A 20984-nucleotide genomic window follows, 5' to 3' on the forward strand; every position below is an offset into this window, starting at 1 on the left:
GTATGTGACAAAAGCGTCTCCTAAGTCTGGCCACATAGACTATAAAGAATACAATGACTCACTGAATAGGGGCTGCGGTTGGCACTAAGACCACTGTAGGTAACCCTGTAATGAGCCCACAGTTTCAGAATGCCCAGAGATGGGCCTTATACTATTGTCTGTACAATTTGTATTAAAATTGGCTTATTAAAAGAACTTGTACTCTCTACTGCCTGAGTGATCACTTTCCCTTTTATGGCTCGGTAAGCTCAGTATCTGCTTTCTTTCCCATAAACCCAATTCTTTCCCACTGTTTAATGTGTTTAATAAATAAACTTGTGTTAAAAGTAAATGTTAGTTTCAAAATGATTGTACTTACCTGATAGAAAATAAAGGGATTGATTTTCTTGCTACTGAAATGCAGAATAAGATCAGTGCTACTGTAAACCTAACTAATCTCAGCATGAGGGGGTTGTTTTAAATCTCTCCCAAGACAGAGCTGAACGTTATTTCTGGATACTACATAGCTTTCTCCTCTGAGCTAAGAACTGCTTTTATCTGTCACAGGGGCACCACCAGGCTGAGAGCCAAGAAAGCGTCATCTGATTATATATTTTCCTCTGAAATTCAGGATGGTAGGCGGCTGGAAAATATACTGGAGCTACGCCTGCCCCACATGGGTTCCTTAACTGTGTAGGTGTTTATTTTCACAGCTTGCTATCTCAAACTGTATTTCAGCTTTACAATTCTGTGTCGGACTGAACTCTCAGCCAGCTGGGAGTTGCTCTGCCTGAAGCTGGTTATGGCTCAAACGGCATCTGTCCCCTGAAAGGGTTGTTGAAGAGACTTTACAGTTACAGAGGGCCTTTCATTCCAAAGCACTTCCCTAACTAGACTGCATACAAGGACATGGCTTTACTGAAATGCAGCCACTTAGAGGGCAGCAGCTGTTTAACAAACCATCCTATGTATGGGGTTTAGGACAGAAGGTGAAGGAAGCAGGCTCCACCTGCAACTTCAAGGGGAATTTAGAGAAGTGGAATACAGTGAGCCTAAATGGATGTTACCTAAGGCACATATGCCAGCATTCCTATCACAAGGCATGAAAATAAAAAGATTGGCAGCAGCTGTCCTACAGCTGTGACAAGTCCTGTTTGTAGCAGTCTGCCTTCCAGCACCTGGGATTAAATCTTTAGCTCATGTACAGCTAGATCAACACAATCTATAATGACTGTTCCCTAGAGGCAGGGAAGCTGCATGTGCTGTACCTAAAATGGTCCTCATAAGCCAGTGCCTGCTTAAAAGCCCCTCTTATCAGGACCAGTGCTGGGTCTATGGTATAATGGCTTCAAGGGTCTCACCATGCATTGGTACAATCACTGTTTGCGGTGGCTCCAAAATGGTGCCACTGCATCACTACTGTTGCTTCCTTTAGATGGTGGTGTTTTCCTTGGACGTTTCCTGCCCAGCGACTGCCTCTGCGTAGCAGCTGAGATTACATCCGATGAAAGTACAGGGGTTTGATCAGCTCATTGCCAACAGATGTGTAACTGCCATTGACTTCAGTGAAGGGATAATCAGGTTCTAGGAGTGTTTGAGGTTTGGCTATGTCAGGGTCTGCAAGGAGGAAGCTGTCTGATACGTGGGCAGACCACCCCCCAGGCATGCTGCTCCCTAATTCAACACCCCCCTGTGCTCTGCCTCAATATACTTTCCCAACAGCCCCCTCACCTCGCTGTCCTTGGTGTCAGGATGCTATTGAGCAGATGGCAGCCTTCAATTTAGATCTAATATGACCAGAAAATGTATTTTCAACACTGGGTTGTGTGAGTCTGTATTACAGAAACATTTGAGGGACTGGATGGCTCTGGGAATGATTGACAGTGGACATTATGTATTTTGTTTGTACTGGTCTGTGTATGTTATCTCATAATACAAGAGTGAGGGGATTTCAAAGGCAACCAATTTCAAATGGATAGAAATAAATACTTTTGCACGCTACAAAATTAACCTGTGGAATCCATTTCCACAAGGTATGGGAGGTGAATAATGCAATGGGATTTTAAAGAATGAGTGGGTGTGTACATGGATGGCTAATCTCAACCACAGTGCTATTAGACAGGATACACGTCAGGACTTTTTATCCCACAAAATGTGAGGAGTTACTAACCTGAAGTTTGGAAATAAACTTCCCCCGGGCAGGTTATTCTATAGCTGTCCGATAGGGGGTTTCTTACACCTTCCTTGGAAGCATCTAGTGCTAGCCAGTGTTGGGCACAGGAAGCTGGATCCATGGGCGACGATACAGAGATGCCTACGTCCCAGTGGAGAGCCAACAACCTTGTCTGTATTCGGTTTTTTAAACTGATTGAGTTAAACTGAAACAAAATCTTGTGTGGACACTTTAAATTTAATTTAAACATTGGTTTAGAACAATTTAACACAACTCAGTGCCCACACAGGGTTTTGCACCAGTTTAATAAAATTGGATTTTAAACAGATTTAGAGTTTGACTAGTGCAGTTCTGAACAGAGACAAATCCTACCCTACCAGTGACAAGAAACGTCTACCACCTTCACAGCTGAGGCTGCCAACAGGACCTGGGTGCTCATGGTGATGTGGACACTTGGTGCTGCACTGAGATCCCCACCTCGTTTTGCAAGGGGCCACTGAACAGCCATCAGATGGTAACAATTTTCAGTCCCCTGGAACCTGGTCTGCTTTTGGGTTGGCAACAGCTGTAGGTGGAAGAGTTCACAGCCCGCTGTCAATCCCCTCAGCTGTTCCATGTTAGTTGAAGTGTCAGTTTGCAAAACCTAATGTCTGGTCCTGCTGGAATTAGTTCTTTAGGGAAAGGCATTTGCTGGAGCAGAATGTGAGGTAAATGCTAAGCATCCCACCAAAACGATACTGGATTGCTAGTGGGTGTGTTTTGTGTTGCATCGGAGGGGGCTTTCTGCCGTGGACAGTGTGTGTTGCTCCTAAAGCCCTAGCTCCCAGAGTCAAGTGACTATCTCATTTTTTAACGGTAAGTTTCTAGGCTTCTTGATTGTAAATAACATCTTGAAAAATGTGACCTGAATATACCCTCATGCCTCACACTAGAAGGCAAATAAAGATCTCCACACTTATATATAAAAATCATGACTTTGGGGGCCTGATTTATGATTTTGAATGGCTGCATTTGCCATTACTGTGCATTGGGGGGCATTGGGGCGGGGCGTGGGGAGGGGCGGGGCAGTGCGGGGTTCGGGGCGCCGGGGGGCGGGGCGTGGGGAGGGCGGGGCAGTGCGGGGTTTGGGGCGCCGGGGGCGGGGTTTGGGGGGCGTTGGGGCGGGGTGCGCGGCGCTGCTCTCCGCGGTCCCGTGCCCTGGTGCCGCCGCAGCGGGGGGTTTCCTGCCGCCGGCTCCAGACAGCGGCCGCCCCCGCGCTCCCGGCAGCCGGCGCCGAGCGCTCCGCCCGCGGGCAGCATGGGCAGCCTCCTCCCGCTCCTGGCGCTGCTGGGCGCGGCGGGTAAGAGCCGGGCCGGTACCGGGGATCTCGGGCCCGGTACCGGGGGTCTCGGGCCCAGCCCCGGGGACAGTCGCTGCTGCTCGGCCCGGGGCGTGGGGCTCGCAGGGCTGCGGGGGGTTCAGCTCGGGGCACGGCCCGGCCCCCGCCTCTGAAGGGCGGCTTGGTCCGGGGGATGCTCCCGCAGTGAGGAGGAGGCTGGCACCCATGGGTGGTGTCCCCGGGAGCCTGGTCTGGGGGATGCTCCCGCAGTGAGGAGGAGGCTGGCACCCACGGGTGGTGCCCCCGGGAGCCCGGTCCGGGGGATTCTCCTGCAGTGAGGAGGAGGCTGGCACCCATGGGTGGTGCCCTGGGATCCCGGTCCAGGGGATGCTCCTGCAGTGAGGAGGAGGCTGGCACCCATGGGTGGTGTCCCCGGGAGCCTGGTCCGGGGGATTCTCCTGCAGTGAGGAGGCAGCTGGCACCCATGGGTGGTGCCCCTGGGAGCTCCCGCAGTGAGGAGTAGGCTGGCACCTATGGGTGGTGCCTCCGGGAGCCCGGTCCAGGGGATGCTCCCACAGTGAGGAGGAGGCTGGCACCCACGGGTGGTGCCCCCAGGAGCCTGGTCCGGGGGATGCTCCTGCAGTGAGGAGGAGGCTGGCACCCATGGATGGTGCCCCCGGGAGCCTGGTCCGGGGGATGCTCCTGCAGCGAGGAGGCAGCTGGCACCCCTGGGTGGTGCCCCCGGGAGCCTGGTCCGGGGGATGCTCCAGCAGCGAGGAGGCAGCTGGCACCCATGGGTGGTGCCCCCGGGAGCTCCCGCAGTGAGGAGGAGGCTGGCACCCATGGGTGGTGTCACCGGGAGCCCGGTCCAGGGGCTGCTCCTGCAGTGAGGAGGAGGCTGGCATCCATGAGTGGTGCCCCGGGAGCCTGGTCCAGGGGATGCTCCTGCAGCGAGGAGGGGGCTGGCACCATGGGTGGTGCCCCCGGAAGCCTGGTCAAGGTGATGCTCCCGCAGCGAGGAGGAGGCTGGCACCCACGAGTGGTGCCCCTGGGAGCCCGGTCCAGGTGATGCTCCCGCAGCGAGGAGGAGGCTGGCACCCATGGGTGATGCCCCCGGGAGCCTGGTCCAGGGGATGCTCCCGCAGCGAGGAGGAGGCTGGCACCCACGGGTGGTGCCCCCGGGAGCCTGGTCCAGGGGATGCTCCCGCAGCGAGGAGGAGGCTGGCACCCTCGAGTGGTGCCCCCGAGAGCCTGGTCCAGGGGATGCTCCCGCAGCGAGGAGGAGGCTGGCGTCCACGAGTGCTGCCCCCGGGAGCCTGGTCCAGGGGATGCTCCCGCAGCGAGGAGGAGGCTGGCGTCCACGAGTGGTGCCCCTGGGAGCCAGAAGCCTTTGACCAAGACTTGATTTCTGCTTCTAGGGGGTGCCGGCTCTTTGCAGGAACGTGGGAGCTGTGGAGGCATCATAGACGTGATCAGTGCAGCTAATGGGACCATCCACTTACCAGCGGCCAAGGGCCCCCTGGCACCCACCGGAACCTGCACATGGGTGGTAGCAGCGCTGCCCTCCGAGGAAGTACGCGTGGAAATCAAAGGCCTGGAGGCTGCTGCTCATCCCAACCTTAGCGTGCGCTTTGAAGGTAGCCCAGGGGAAGGAGCCGGCAGGGAGGGGCCTGTGGATATTGCCCACAGCTTTCTTCTGAAGGGACAGGGCAGAACCGTGATCAGAGGGAGCCTGGATTCCAGTCTCACTTTCACTTACTGGGGTAAGAACCACTCAGAGACTCTGGAGCCCTTGCCACTTGGACTGACCTAACTGCTGCACACAGGCTGAGCCATGTGCAAGGCACAGCGATGCCAGTCCCTGCCCTGAGGAGCAAACAGGCTAAAGCAAGGGTGTAAGACAGGGTTAGTCACTGCGGGGGTGTGGTGCTAGTGGGAAGGCGGGTGCTGTGGGATTATGGACAAGAGGTAGGTGAATGCAGAACTCTGCTGTCTGCAGGGGAAAGCTGCACGGGTTTAGCTGTGTGTGATTTTAAAGCTGACTTAGGGAAACCAGTGCCAAAGGCCGTGTGGACACTTATTTCGGTTTAAATCAGGTTTCTCTCTGTTTAGGCTTCAGTTTAAACTAACCAAAACAAGTCACCCTTAAACAGCAATAAGGGAATGCCCAGAGGGATATGTACTGGTTTAACTAAAACCATTGCAAACCAGTGTGAGTTAAACTGGTGCAGACAAAGCCTGACCTATATTGAAGCCCATGCCTCTGCTGCATGCAGTCTGCTAGACGGTGTGCCTGGGGAGAAGGAATTGTCCTTAAAAGTACATTCACTGTTGTTTCTAAATTTTAGCCTGGGGGTTTCCTGTTAGATTTCAGCTCTGTCCCTTCACAGGCTAAATAACCAATAGCATAGGAATTGCCAGACCTGCACTCCACCTAGCATGGTATCTTGCTTCTGGCAGAGGCCAGTACTGGATGCTTCAGAGGAAATGGCAAGAAATGCTGCAAAAGGCAGTTATAGGCCCAGGGAGAGATTATTTGCCCTGAGAGAAAATTTCCTGTAATCTGTCCCCAGGGAGAGCGTCTGATTCCTGGTGTTTCTGAGAAAAATTGTTGCAAGCTGGTGCCGAAAGTCCCTGCTTTTATTGGGTGTGTTTTGGAAATACAGATGCTGACTTTCACTGCAGTAAATGTGAATCAGTGTGTCTGCTTTGGCTTGAGCTATGCACATGGGCTGTGCAAAATACCGTCACAGACATGCTTCCTGGGATGCTCTGTGAGCGAATAGGCGTGTAGCCTGCACTCATCAGGTGATCTAGGCCCCATCTATTGTATGGTGCGATTGTATCATTTGTGTGTGTGTTACATGGGCCCGTTGAGCTCGTTATCTGAATGAAATGGGAGACATGGAGTTTATTTGGATAAATGGGAGTTCAGCAAAGAGGGGGGCGTTTTCTGTGTCAGTGATGCTATTCCCACCATGTGACCTACATTCAGATAACGCAGGAGTTTTGGTACAGAGGTTTCTATTTTATTTATTCATGCAAATGCAGGTGGTAATTTTGGTGAGTTCCAGCTGGATTTTGAACCATGCCTCAGCTTTTCCTTTCACAGGAAATGGCTTTCTGTGAAACCTGATGCTGCAAAGAGTTAAATTCCCAAGTGGCTGGTTGTATAAAGCAAAGGAGCTACAGAAAAAGGACTTTCTGCACATTGAAAAATGGCTTGATTGGTTTTTGGGTAAAGAACTGCCCTGAGCTGCTGGGGTGAGAGCCGGGGGGAGGGGTCTTGGGTTTGCAGAAATTAAGTGTTTAGGAAAACAGAGAGAGACCGGGGGCTATTTTGGCCACTGTACAACAATATTCTTCTGTGTTTATCTAATGCTGATGGTGTGCTCACTGCCAATGCTTGGCTCAGACTGTACAAGCGTCACCTCATTTGAGCTAGAATCTGTCGCAGACCTTGAATTAGGAAAGCCTTGCAGGTAGGAACAAACCAGTGCCCCAGTCCTGCCAGCATGTGAGCCTGTGCCTGGTTTTACTCCCAGGGGAGTGTGCCATTGAAGCCAGACCAATACCCATGTGTAAGCAGGTGCTTATGCCCAACAGAAGACAGGTGACCCAAGTTACTGGCAAAGGCTAATGAGCTGTCGCTGCGGCGGCGTGAATTTGGGAATTGCTTCCCATTGGCCAAGGTGACGAGGTGGCGCTTGAAAGCGCTTGGATTGCTTGAGAGGCAGCAGTGGGAAATGGAAACATTTGAATGGCCCAGCAGCCTCGTTTCGGGGTGTGACCCCCAGCTTGGGAACGGCTGCCCTAAGCATTATTGCATCTAGAGCATGTTGCCAACCAGAGCTGCAGCATGATTTCAGTGCGGGGAGCTGCATCTCCCTCCTTGCTAGCGCTGCCTGGTTCTGGATTCCTGTTGCAGTCCCTAGTCAAAGCTGCCCCCCCGCCGACACTGGGCGCGGAGCTGGGTCACGAGGCAGGGTGCACTCGGGCCTTTCCTCGGTCATGGCCCTTGTTCCTTCCAGTGCAGTAATGTGCTTGGCCAGAGTCTGCTCCTGGGCCACAGCGAACTTGTCTCCTTGCCAGGATCGCTAGTGCTTATATCATCCTCCCAACCCCCCAGGCCCATGGCCATAGCAATGCGGCTGCTCTGGGCTGGGGGTAGGTGGAAACACCCTGCTTGGCTTGGCTTTGTTCTCTTCGAAATTTGGGCTTTGGAGGGGAGGGCTTGTTAATAATTGGCCAGTGCCAGTCGTTTTTGAGGCTTGGGAGACGAGGCCTTTATGCAGGGCTCTCCTTGTGGCAAATACCTCAGCTTGCTCTGCAGCGTGTGAACAGTACACGCGGGTTGGTTTTCCGTCCATCTCAGCCAGAGAGGCAGCGCCCATCCCGTGTCCCATGCCTGTCAGCGTTTCCACAACGGTAGCTTGTCGGGGTCTCGGTCGGGGAGGGTGAGTGCGTGAGTCCCCCTTGTCACGGTGGTGTCCCGGGCCCCATTGTGGCCTGCTTGTTTGGTTAGTAAAAGGAAGGCACTTGAGCGCTTGCATGGCCCATGGACTGGAAACATCCTGGCCAGCCGTGCTTGGGGGAGTGCCCCTCAGAGCCTGGCAGGCCGAGACACCGCACTGGGGAGCCGCCACGTGGGGCACGTCGCCCAGCACTGCCTCCACCGGGCCGGTGTGCGTGTGTTGCCTGGCCTGCCTCCGGCGCTCCGGCTGTAGCATTCCCGCGTCTCGGGCTGGGTGCAGGGCTCTCTGCGCTGTCTCCGGCCGGAGGGGACCCGGATATGAGCAGTGCCCGCTCTCTCCCTCCAGTGGCTGTGGATTGGTGTGCGCGGCTGGCCCTTTGCTGCTCCGTGGTGGGATCGGCACAGACCTGTCTCTGCCCTGGGAACTCAACGGGGCAACGCTGCCGGACAGGTAAAGGCTCTGCCTGGGCACTAGGCGATGGGGCTGGGGGGAAGTCACAGGGAGCCAGGGGGGTTCTGATTCCCAGGGAGCCTTATTCTCCCCCCTAGGGCTGGGTGAGATGGTCCCGCTCTCCCTGGGAGGAGGTTGGATGCTCCCTCCAGTCACTCACCCCGTCCTGTGCCAGTCGTGTCAGTCAGCCAGCCCAAAAGGCTGGCCCGGCCTTTCTGTGGGCATTCCCCACCTTTCGGCCGGGTTCATCTCCTGCCCAAGGCTCAGGCAGAGTAGGCAGAGGCCCCTGGGCTGGGGCTGGGCTTTTCTGCTGTTCCTCTCCCTTATCCCGAGAACTCAGGCCCAGAGAGCTGTCGGGCTAGATGGGCATGGTGAGATCCAGCTCCCTCCTGGGTATACGGGGCTGTCTTGGGGCATCGCTGTGTCCTGCTCTGGGGGGAGTCGGGGAAACCCCGCCTCTGGACTCAGCCCCGTTCAGAGATGGGGAATGCGGCATTGGCATAGCCCCTGACTCAGCGTTCACAGCTCAGACCTTCCCGGCTCCCCGGCCTGCCCCACTCTGAGCCCTGCGCTGCCTTTGGGGCCACATGGCTGAGCGGAGTATGGAACATTTCCAGCCCACGGCAGCTGCACTCTGCAAACCCTCCCCAGCGACTCATCACGTGTCCCCCCGGGAGGTGGGGCTGGGCCTTAGTCCCCACTTTACAGAGAGGGGAATTGCCTTGCCCAAGGGGTCGCAGAGAGTCACTCTCAGGCCCGGGGCAGGCTGAGAACCCAGGAGTCCTGACTCCAAGCCTTGGGCTAGTAAAAGCATTTCAGTTCCCCGGGACCAGGGTGACTCCTTGGGCTCACAGCTCTGCCTCAGTCTTTGCCTCTCTCATTAGGTGTGGATGCCCTGGAGGCTCTGAGGGAAGGTGTTGGGCAGGTGGCATCACAAGAGGCCCCGGTGAAGCTGAGGGGGGCTGTGTTATCTGGAGCTGCTGAGCGTCTCCACAGCACCAGCAAGGCAGCCCCAGGCCCTCGCCCTGGCCTTGCTCCCCACCAGAGCCCTGCGGCCTGGCCTGCCAGCACTGCAGAGAGCCCTGGAGATGCGCTGAGTAACGCTGCCCCTGTGCCCCGAAGGACGTGGCTGGGCAGGAGAAGGAACGGGCCTCTGGCTCAGGATGGAGCGAACACTGAGCGTGTGGAGCCACCGGCCACTGCAGCAGCTGCTGAGCACTGGGACAAAGCCCGCGGCCCGGGAGTGCGTATGCACCCGTCTGCTGCAGGAAAGGAGACGCCCGCTGGAAAGACCAGCAGCCCCTTGTTCTCTGCGAGGTCACAGTTCAAGCCAGCAAATCCCACGTTGGTGCCTCTCCCTGGGACAGTCCCTCTGGAAAACCTGAGGGCAAAAGATCCCACTTCCCTGGGGGGCAGCAGCACCCCTACAAATTCACCCGTGGTGTTTCCTGGCTCTGCCGCCCGGGAGCCGGCTTCATGGGACCAGGCACCTTCCAGCATCTCCGCAGTAACGGATCCAGTGTACCCCAGTGGAGAGCGTGCGCTCACGGCAGGGCCCTCGGACCCAGAGCCATGGAGCATGGAAACGCCGGAGGCTGCTCTCGCCCTGAGTGAAACCAGTGTGGAGACCAGCCAGGGCAGTGCTGTGGGCTCCCAGAAGCCAGTAACCTTGTTGCCTCCCTCTGTGCCCGTGACCAGCCCTGCTCCCGGGGCTAGCGCAGGGGACGATGGGGCTCAGCACTTTGGAGGAGGGATGCGGGGGCTGGGGACGGCACACAGGGAAGCTGCCGTTACTACGGAGTTGGACTTCACTGACCTGGGCCTAGGAGCCAGGCTGCCAAGCCCCACTGAGGGCTCTGGCACCCTGCCGCGACGACAGACGGAGCCCGCCATGCGCACTGCAGCCCCCGCACTGTGTGACTCTCTGGAAACCAGCCAGACACCTGCTCTGCAGCTGGATGGCCGGGAGAGTCTGACCTGGCGGCTGGGGGGCAAAGCTCAGCCAGCCACAGAGACCAGTGGGACCCCAGTGCGCACCCCAGGGAGCAGCCTGACAGAGACGCTCGCCACAACAGCTCACTCTGCCCCAGGACTCCATTCCAGCATGCATCGCATGGTGCCCCTGGGGAGCCCCAGGCCTGGGGAGGACCTGGGCCATACGCTGGCAGAGGCTGGCTCTGAGGAGTCACCAGGGCACAGAGCTGTCGATGGAGTCCCAGAAAACATGGACTTGTCTCTCTCCACTGACACGCGCACAGAGGGGGACCCTCGGGCAGCGTCGTGGGCAGAGTCATTCCCCGGGACTTCTCCAGACAGGACGCCAGGTGTCTTCGCTGGGACCCCAAGGCCTTTGGGCAACCTCACAGCACCTGCCCCATCCCCTGGCTCGGCCCAGCCCCCAGCGCCAGCTGAGCAGCTCAGCACGGGGTCCAGTGTCTCTCACCCCACAGCTCCTGGCCACGAGAACGGGTCTCTCAGTGAGCGCGCCTTGGAGCCCAGGCTGTCAACACCAGCCCCAGCCTTGGAGCGGTTATTCCGGACTCTCACCTGGCTCCCTGAAACCCCTGCTGCAAGGACTCGAGTGCCTGGCACAGGGGAGCCCCGCAGCACGGTCACAGCCGCGCCTGGTACGGCTGTGTCTGTGGGCACGTCCTCCCAGCCTCCCGTCTCCTGCACTCACGGGGCCAAGCAGCCCTCCCTGGCTCCTTCCCCAGTCATGGCAGTGACGTCTCAGGAGGGAGTGTTCCCGGGAGCCTCCAGCGGGGAAGCCGTGCCCCATGGCCCTGGCACCATGCGAGCCACTACTCCTCTGGGCTTTCAGCCTCCGCCAGCCAGCCAGCCTGCTCGAGCGGATACACCGGCAGCCACTCTGCAGAGAGGATCCACTGCGCTCAGCCCGACAGAGCCCCCTGACCCTCCCGGGACCAGGCTGAGTTCCCCATTCTCCTTAGAGAAGGACGTTTCGGGGTCTCCCGCTGCCCTGGGACTTGCAGAGCTCGGCGTGGCCACCACCCAGTCTCCATCGTGGGACACGGCAACCACTAATGCCTCAGTGGCAACGCCCTCATTGGCATCTGCAAGCTGGAGGGGAGGGACAGAGAGGCTGGGCCAGCGGGCAACGACCCCCCCAGCCTGGGCTGCGCAGGCTGGGGCTGAACCGGGCAATTCCAGCCAAGCCACTGACGCAAGAACCCCGAGCGGGGCTGGGAGGAGCTTTCTGAGCATCAACACCGGGGCCCTGTTCAGCCCCACGCCCCCCACCCCAGAGCTGATACTAACCGCTGAGAGTGCTGGGTCCCCAGCTGGCAACAGGAGTCCCTGGCCCCCCCTGGCAGCCACCCCGAGGGCATGGGGTGCCGATGTTACGGATCCCGTGAGCAGTGCCAGGACGAATGTCCCCTTCGCCAGCACGCAGCTCAGGGCAGCGATGCCACCCGTGACTCCTGGCCCAGCTGGTGCGACAGATGGGCAGCCCCTGCCTGTCACCACCAAGGGTGCCCGTGGCAGGGCACAGAGCGTGTTCGTTGTGGAAGACCAGCCTCCTCTTCTCAAAGGTCAGTCGGGCAGCCGCCTCCCCTGGATTTCTGGGCTGCTCTCTGGGCAGGGACGTCCCGCGGGGGAGAGGGATGGGGAGTCGCATACGGTCAAGGGTGCAGCTAGGGCAGTCCAAAGGCAGCATGCTGGTAAAGCAATGTGCCAGGGGCGGGATGAATGGGGTAGTGGGCTCTCCTCTGGCCAGGCACAGCCAGTGTGGGGCCCCATGCAGGTCAGGCTAACGCCCCTGACACCATGTCAGCCCCTTTGCTGGGAGCTCCCCCCGTGCCATGCTGCTCAGGCCCCCTCTGCAATCCTGCCGTGGTGCCCACTGGGGGATGTGGTTCTGCCGTGTGGGGTGGCCCCAGAGCAGGCCGCGGGTGTCTGCTTCCAGTGGTGCTGAGCCACGCCGAGGGCACACTCTGGCTGTCCATGGTGATCCCTCCGGGCAGCGAGTCTGGAGCCCGCGAGGCCTTTGGGGTGACTGCAGGCCTGGCACAGCTCTGCTGACTCGCTGTGCCTCATGGCTCCATGCCCGGGCGCCTGCGCCCTGCTCTCCCTCGCTTCCCCACGTCTTCCCTCCCTGTTGTCCCAAGCTCGGTGTTTGGTGCCAGCTTGAACCGGGGCGCTGCTGCTGTGCAGAGCTGGCCGGAGCGTGGGCCAAGCACTGCACAGTAACGGTTTCCCTGTGGGCTGGGCTCGGGGTGTCTTGCCTCACAGCGACCCGTCTCCGCATGCCCTGTGAACTCGCGCTGGATATGGAATTCGTTGGTGCCTTCCGAACTCCCGGGTCGCAGGCCCATCGCAACCTGGTGCAGAGTTTCAATGAGACGGTGAGCGCGGGGGGCGCTGGGGCGGGCGGGGCTGTCACACGGGGCCTGACCTGGTGGTTTATGGCTGTGGTGTGGCAGGGCAGGGAGCGCGCTGTCCAGTGACCGTCGCCATGGGTGGCTGTGGGCTCAGAGACTGGGGTCCCCTGCAGCTGGGGCCAATTCTCTCGTCACAATGTGCCTCCTCCCTGTTTCCCCACACAGGTGGCGCCCCTCTTCACGGCTGTGCCGGGATTCCAGAGCCTGGAAGTGACGAGGATCAGGTAGGAGCGTGCCTGGCGGCCCAGCTCCCCTCTGTGTGCAGGGGCCCGGGGTGCAGCCCCCGCACGGGTGGGGAGAGTGAACTGCACAGCTCGGGCTTCGGCTTGTCCTGTGTCGCCGTCACATTGTTGTGACTTTGTGTCAGAGCTCGTGGTGTCCCCTGCGCACCCCCCGCCTGCCCCATTCCCCCGGTCAGACCCTGAGCCTGCAGAGCCAAAGCATCGGCACCGGCCCTGCAGCTGGAAGAGGAGCACGGGTAGCTGGGAGGGAGTGCAGCCCCCCCTCCCCCCATGCTCCGCTCGTGACTGGCTGCCCCTGAGGGTAGGCTCTGACCCCTCTCTCTGGCTGCTCCCCCAGGAAAGGCAGCGTGGTGCTGGAGTACGATGCCCTCTTCGCTGCGGAGCGGCTGCGTGGGCCAGTGCAGGGCTTGGGCACCCTTTTAAACCGGACGGTGCTGTCGGGCGCCGCCCGCTCGGGTCTCCGCATTGCCAGTGCCATCGTGCTGTGGAACGTGGTCCTGGGTGAGTTGCTTGGGGCGCATGGCAGCAGGGCATAGAGTTGCTGCAAAGGAGCAGGGCTGCCAAGGCCTGGGCATGGAGCTTCACTGGCTTCTGCGTCTCCCCTCCCCCCCAGACCTCCTGCCCTGGCTCTGTTTGCTCCCCCACCCCCAGCTGCAGCCCCATGCACCCTCCATGCCCTCATCGTCCTGTCAGCTGTGTGCCACAACCCCCGCCCCCCGCGGCTCAGCACGCCCTGGAAGGGCTTCTCATTCCGGGAGCTGCACTGGGGACCTCGCAGGCAGCGTGTTGTGCCCCAGACCCGGTGGCTGCCCCCTCATGCAGCCAGGCTGGCTCTGCGGGGCTGGCGGGCGCAGGCAGGGAGCGCTGTGGCATTGCTGGGGTGAGCAGGGGCCGTTTCCGCCATCGTGATCTGGGGCAAGCTGCTCTCTAGCGCGGATGCCTCGCAGAGCCGAGCCCCCCATTGTGCAGATGGGCCTGGTGGAGGAAAGGGGCTTCCCCAGCGTCTTGGCGAGTCCGTGGCAGAGAGAGAAGCCGAGCCCAAGGAGGCTGGCTCTGTGCCCTCTGGCTCCCCTGGGGAGGTGGGGGTTGGGGCAGGGTGTTGCAGCGCTCTAGACGGTCTGTGTCTGTCTGTCTGCAGAGAGGCAGCTGGACCTGTGCACGGCCCTCTTCTCGTGCCACGCCGGCTTTGAGTGCATCAGCAGTGGGGCCGGCAATGCCAGCTGCACGTCCGTGTGCCACAGAGATTACTGCAAGAACCACGGCATCTGCACACACCCGCGTGCCCACGAGCCCGTGTGCCAGTGAGTATCACGCAGACGGCAGCCTGGGGGCAGGGCCCAGCACAGGCTAGGCTGGGGTAGGCCACCCCACGGCAGTGGATGGAGAAGAAACGAGATTCTGGGCTGGGCCCCAAGGTGGAGGAGCCTGGCGTGAATAATGGGGGCTCTCGGTCGCTGCTGACCTGATCTGGGGTGAGAGTCCATGGGCAGGCACCGCCCCCTCTCCCCGGCTCCCGATGCCCTGTGCACCCAGTGTCTCGGTCTGAGTCCTCCCTGGCTGGCCCCCGAACAGCAGCAGGGATAGGAGCCCCAAGGGCCTGGCACGGCTGGACACTGTGATGTGGAGGGATGACGAGGGGCAGGAGGTGGGACCTGGGGCCCGCGAGCTGGGGAGCAGAGCCTGCCCCTCTGACCCTCTCCCGCGGTGCTGCAGGTGCCCCATTGGCAACGACTACTGGTTCATGGGCCCGCGCTGCGACTACAAGGTGACCCAGCAGAACCTGCTGGGTGTGGCCTGTGGGGTGCTGCTGACCGTGGCCCTGCTGGGCCTTGCCATCGCCTGCCTGGTGGTCCGGAGGTTCAAGGTGCTGCTCCTGGAGGCCAGGGTTGATCAGACCAAAAGCAGGTGAGGAAGCGTGGCCGGGCGGGGCCGGAGCCAGCTAAGGAGCCTCTCCCCTTTTGTTCCCCGGGTTGGTGGTGGCCCTGAGAGGCGGATGCCCCTCAGCGAGCGCCATGGGGGCCTGAGCCCCCTCTGCCCTTCCGGGGGGCCGGGAGCCTGCAGTGCGGAGGGTGGTTCAGCCCCACGCTCTGGCTGTCGCCCTGCAGCTCTGCCTGGCCTGAGCTCCCACGCTCTGGGGTAGACAGAGGGACTGGGGGCAGGGCTGGGAAATGCCCTCTGAGCCAGCTGGCCCCATGCGCCTGCTGTGTGGGGCGTGTTGCGCTGGGCACAGGGGACATGCCCCCGCCCGGCTGGGCCCTTGGCGAAGCTTCTGTGCTCACGGAGGCAGATTAGGCACGTGTTTTTCTGGAGTCCCCAGCTGCATTGACCCCCGCCACCCCCAAAGCCCTGGGACCTCCCCCGCCACTTCCCTGTGCCTTCCACACCCACCTGGAAACACCGTGTACCCCCACCTGGGGACGCTGTCTCTACCTGCACCTCTGTGCACCCCCAGGGCCCCCCTCTGCCCAAAGCGGGGATGCCCCGGGGGAACCAGGCACCCTCCTGCCCCTTCAGGGTGCAGCGCCCATGTCCCCCCACTTCCTACCTGGAACGCCCTTAGGGAGTCTTGCCCCAGGGAATACGGACACCACACCTCCAGCCTCCCCTGCCCCGCCCGTGGAGGATCTCACGTCTGCTTGTACACAGACGCCCTCTGCCCCTGCCCGGCATGCCCCCCCGACTGGGCCTGCGCTGCTGGCTCCCTGCCGGGGCGTTGTTTTGTGTGTGTGTATGTGGGGGACAGCTGGAGATGGGCACGATCCCGGGGCCCGTGGGGGGCTTTTGAGGCCGTTCTGCTGGTCTGGGCCGGGAGCTGGTTGCGGAGTTGCAGGAAGGAGGGTGCGGGGTCGCTGACTCGCCCCTTTGACTGGGGCAGGTGTGGGACGCTCCCGGGCCCCTGTCCGCAATGTCACTCACTGAGGTGACCTTGAGGCTTTTGCTGCTTGTCCAGGATTGTGGGCAGGGAAATGGGACTGGGACTGCTCTGAGTCCTGCCCTGACAAACGCTCTGCGGGGCTGATCGCTGGTCCCAGGCTGGGGTGGGAAGAGGGGAGCACGAACACCCCTCCACTGGCACCGGGAGCTTGCGCTTGCTGGAGAGCCTTGCGGGGCCCCAAGAGTCTTCACGACCAGCTTGTCCTACTGGGGCTCACTGACCGAATGGGCTGGCCTGGCCTAGTGGGGCTTGGGCGAGGGCCTTTCACGTGTTTCTGCTGATGCGCCTCAATCCTGACCCACAGGCCCCTGTATCCCAGCCCTGCCCCGCAGATGCCCCCTGCCTACACACAGCTCTGACAATGCCCCACCCTCAGGCTCAACCTGCTGGCCCCTGTTATTCCAGCCCTGCCTCCCCCCCCCAAAACACACACACACACACCCCCCGCCCGGGGCTCTGCTGAGTCTAACCCCTGAGGCAGGACAATGGTCAGTCTGGCTGAGGTGTTGCTGGATCTAGCTCCCTGCTTCGACTGCCCAGAGGGGTCAGTGCGAGGTGATGGGGGGGGGTGCCCTCCCAATGGCTCAGTGCAGTCAGTGCCTCTGCAGCCAGCCTCATTTCCTGCCTGTGTGAGAGTGATAGCTCCCCAGGGCTCCCTTCGAGGGACAGGCAAGGAGCAGGAGGCTGCGGAAGCTCCAGCGGAAATCCGGCTTGGGAGGAATTTGGGACGTAACGAGAGCAGAGCCATTGTTCTGGGCCTCGTGCGAGGGCTGGGCTGCACGGCTCCAACGCGCGTGCTGTCCATCAGCCCCCTGGCCATGGCCAGGGATCGCCTGGCTGCTGAGCCGTGGCAGGAGAGTGCAGAGGGGCCTGGCTACCGGCTGCTCTGGGGCTCTAGAATCTCTCCCCGGCATGGGAGCAAGGACTTGTTTAGCTCAGAGAGGAAATGAATCAGAGGGACATGACAACAGTTTACAGATCAAAGACTAGTAGTTCCTGTCTCTCATACACAAATGTCCCTGGGATGTTCAGGGACACTCAAGAGTGGGAAATTCAAAACTGATGAAAAAGGAACAACTTGTCATACCATGCATCGTGAGCCCGTGGGACTCACTGTCACAAGATATCGAGGGCCTGAGGACAGCAGGCGTGAAAGGAGTGTTAGCTAGAGAATGAAAATATTCAGAATTAAAAAATAACAAAACCACCCCCATAAAGTTTTGGCAGGGATATAAAACCACCTAGTCCCAATTGCAAACACGGGCGGGATGAAGGATGCTTCTCCTACGGCCACCATCCTGTACTGCCTCCCTGCAGGATTTCTTCCCTGCACCAGCTGGCATTAGGCGGTGTTGGGTACCAGAGCCGCTGACCTCTGGCTCTGATGTAGCCTGGCCTGAATGGCAGCAGCTCGGCTCATCACAGAGGGCCACCCTTGGTTGGAGCACCCCCCGCCCAAGCCGTGCCGGGGGGGGGGGGGGGGGGTTGGTGCCAGAGAGGAGGCAATTGGTGATATTTTTAAACTGAAGTTGCCCAGTGAGTACATCCATGAGGGGGGGATGGGCACATTTAAAAAAAAGCAAGGCGGGGCGGGGTGTGTGCAGGATTCGTTCTGGAAGCAGGGAGTGCTGGCAGCTGTGAGCATCAGGGCCTCAGCACTCTGGGGTGGACCCAAAGCAGCAGGCCGTGAAGAATGTCTCCAAGTGAAGTTCCCGGGCAGGGGGCCCTGAACTGGCGGGAACAGGCCTGGCTGTTACATGGATCCCTGCAGCCAGCTCTGGGCAGCACTGGAGGAAGGCGGAGCTGCTGCAGCCTGCTCACCTCAACCACCCCCCCAGGAGGCCCAGGGCAAGGGGGTGGATGGGGCAGCAGCTGCTGGACGATGCTGGGGGGAATATCCAGCCTCAGGCCCTGTGATATGGGAGCTGGCAGCTGGGGGTCGGGCAGGGCTGCCGCAGTGCAGCCTCCTTGTCTGTGCAAGCAGGAGCCTGGCAGGGAGTAGGCTCAACATCTTTCCCTCCCCCCAGTGGAAAGATCCTTACTAGGCCCCCCTCTGTGACACCAACAAACCCCCCGCCCCCACCCCAGCACAGTTCTACTCCTGCCAGCCAGCCCCTGGGCAGCAGCGTAAAGAAGTCCGGAGTGTCCGAGGGCCCCGAGTCTGAGCCAGTGCGTGAGGCTGGGGCAACGGGAATGACTCCTCCATGCGCGCATGGCTAGGAACCACGGCCCAAGAGCAAGCGGCCGGCTGCTGCAGACAGCCGCAGCTGTGCGCCACCCTCACCCGTTCTGGACGGCTGACCAAGCCCCTGCCTCTCTTGCAGCAGGGCCAGTCAGTGTTGTCCACATCCTGGCTACAGCCGGACGGGTCGTGCTACCCTCGCTGCAGTGTGACACGCCTCACAGTGCTCCACTGACCTGGTCTTCTTCAGGGCGGGGGACGGGGACACTTGTTCCCAAGGAAACAAACCACAACAGCTGCAGGCTGCTTGCCATCTGATGTTGTTTGTCCTTCCAGAACATGCCCCACCCCTGGCTAGATGGTGCGTGTGACTTGGGGAAAGCTTGCCAGAGTGCATGGAGAGGCCACAGGGCTGCAGGAAGCAGAGGGTAACACTGGGGCTGGGGAGCGAGTTAAAAATGCAGATGTTTCTGAAGGCAATGCTAGGGCCCCAGAGTTCAGCGTTCACTGAACCGTGTTTACGTCAACAGATTGGAAAACAACTTCAGCTACAGAACTGCCTTCTGACGGGCGCAAGCAGAGAGACCAGCCACCAGGAGGTTTCTGGCTAGCATGGAAGTGGACTTGTTACAGCTCATGGATCTGCCTTTATTGGGTGTCATTTAAAATACCTCCTTGGGCTTTAACTATGGCCCTGGCCCCATCATCGTAGCTCCACATTAGACGTGTGTAGTGTGTGTGTGCACGAGGAGGAGTCTATTAACACTGGGCAGAGCCTTCGTGCTCCGGAGACGTGGGATAAGCCTCTTACCCCTTCAAGCTGCAGCCCACCACGTGTGTCACAGGCATTGCGCACAGGTCACAAACCGTTTGGAGGACACGCAGCAGACTAAAACCTGCTCCTGGCAGATAAAAGCCCTTCCTTCTCCTTTTAAACTGGTGCCAGAGACTGGACACCCTGGGCTGGCAGGTAGCTGCAGCTGCCTTGGGGCTTGTCTGCCCAGCTTGTGCTTAAGCCATGTGGATGTGGGTTTAAGTAAGCAGGAACAAGGCACTCTTATTCCAGAATATCCATGAAGGGGCTTGGTCAGAAACAGCTAGTGTGCTTCGCTGTCACTCCAAGTGAAGCGTAGCCACTTCCCTTTGCTGCCTTTTCCCCTAGGCCCAGACACCAGTGACTCAGAGCTAATGGGTTTAAACAGTAACACGCACATCATGCAGATTTCTCACTTTCTCTTGTGCAGCTCAGCTCTCCACAGTTTGTAGAATGAAAAGCTTCCTTATGTAAGCTGCTGTTAAGGCCCTGCGCTAAAAATGACTGGCTTGTACCAGTAATAAATAGCGTTGCTTTCGGAATTGCTATAGTAAAGTCCTGCCTCGTTCTTTCAGCTACCGACGGTTTTGTCGCCTCGATGATGTGTCAGCTCAGTACTGGTCTCAGTCTTGGCTCGCCTCTGCCAATTCTTTGGACAACCCAGCTTTCAGCAACTCTGAGGAGCTGCTCCACTTACAGATGCTAGACCACAGCTGTTGCCGCTGTAAGGATGACACTATGATCCCAGACAGCTACGAGGAGCAGACCACGCCTATCAGCACAGTTTGCAGGCCCAGGTAACTTTGATCATCAGCATGTTCTACTCCACTGTTGGTTTAGGACAATGCATAGGAGAGACCAGGATTACCTCTGTTATGGTCTATTGTGGGGCAAGCTTACTTGGATGCCAGTGTTGAGGGATGCTAGGGGAGATAGGAGCACATGAATGGAATAGCAGAGACGAGTCTATTTCAGAGCATGCAAGAGCCCTTCACATGTGGCTGCTTTCCAGCTGCACTTAAGTTTTGGCAGCATAGCTATTTCAGCCAGGAGCATGTGTAACCCACACACCTTCTGGGTGTGGTGGTCTGTCCCATCTAGTGACAAGACCGAGGCCACTTAGAGAGATAATATGAGTCTGCTCTACAGCCTTAGTTAACAGCCAGGTAGCTTTTAGCCCATGCAGTCATGCACTAAGCTCCGGAGGGCCCCAGTTCGATCCTGCCCGCCAACTGGGGTCTGACGGTGTTACACCTGGAAACAAATCACACCTCTTAAGTGACACAGCTATGCTGCAAAGAGCCCTAGTGTAGATGCAAATATACAAGCAAAAAACCCTTTTTACTGGTATTACCTATTCTGTTTGGGGAACTGGTTTAAAAACATTTGCTGTATAAACAGCATGTCCCCTCAAAGGGTTTGCCCATGTCTCTCGACCCGCAGACCTTTTAAAATGTGTCTGCTGTGGAATCTACAGAGGAGGGAGGGATGGACTGGCTGGGCCAGTTGGCTCTGGTTAAAGGGACAGCAAACAGCAGGGCACTCACAAACCATGTGCATGGGGGGAAAGTGTTCTTGGCAGAGATTTGTTGATCTGACACCCAGGGCCATGTTTTGATTTTAAACACCAATTCGACAGCTCCAGCCCCCTGGTTCACTCACACACAGTGTCAGCAGACCAGCTGGCACCACTGCAGTAAACCCGGAGCAGAGTTTTTGGGGGTCAGGGAGATCTCACAGGAAAGGGCAGAATTTAAATGTGTCAAGGAGCAGCAGCTGGCCTTGCCTCTGGCGTAGGGCCAATACATCCTGCAGGCCAGCAAAGGCTTATTTATGGAAGAGGCTATCAAGCTTTAAACAACTTTCCAGTGTTATTGCTTGTTTTGAGCTCACAGCAGGGCACTAACCAGAAAAGGGTGTAATCAGCTTCCAGGGGTGTGAATGGAAAAAGGAACGAAATTGTTTCCAATTTGAGAAACAAACTGCTAACCATAAGATAACAGCCCCTCTCC

The 20984-nt window shown here is 58.8% G+C and overlaps 1 protein-coding gene across 1 annotated transcript in view; it reads left to right on the plus strand.

The window, feature by feature from the left end:
- Positions 1 to 3420: 3420 nt before the first annotated feature.
- Positions 3421 to 20984, plus strand: part of LOC141994698 (uncharacterized) — a 19772-nt gene continuing 2208 nt past the window's right edge. Inside the window, exons 1-10 of the mRNA XM_074964968.1 lie at positions 3421 to 3492; positions 4890 to 5234; positions 8292 to 8396; positions 9281 to 11950; positions 12651 to 12763; positions 12965 to 13023; positions 13379 to 13542; positions 14180 to 14342; positions 14755 to 14946; positions 19548 to 19769. Coding sequence (XP_074821069.1) covers positions 3450 to 3492; positions 4890 to 5234; positions 8292 to 8396; positions 9281 to 11950; positions 12651 to 12763; positions 12965 to 13023; positions 13379 to 13542; positions 14180 to 14342; positions 14755 to 14946; positions 19548 to 19769 — 4076 coding nt within the window. The 5' untranslated portion in view covers positions 3421 to 3449. The remainder of the gene's footprint in view (positions 3493 to 4889; positions 5235 to 8291; positions 8397 to 9280; positions 11951 to 12650; positions 12764 to 12964; positions 13024 to 13378; positions 13543 to 14179; positions 14343 to 14754; positions 14947 to 19547; positions 19770 to 20984) is intronic.

Source organism: Natator depressus, chromosome 10 (genome assembly GCF_965152275.1).
Source record: "Natator depressus isolate rNatDep1 chromosome 10, rNatDep2.hap1, whole genome shotgun sequence".
Lineage (NCBI taxonomy): Eukaryota > Metazoa > Chordata > Testudines > Cheloniidae > Natator > Natator depressus.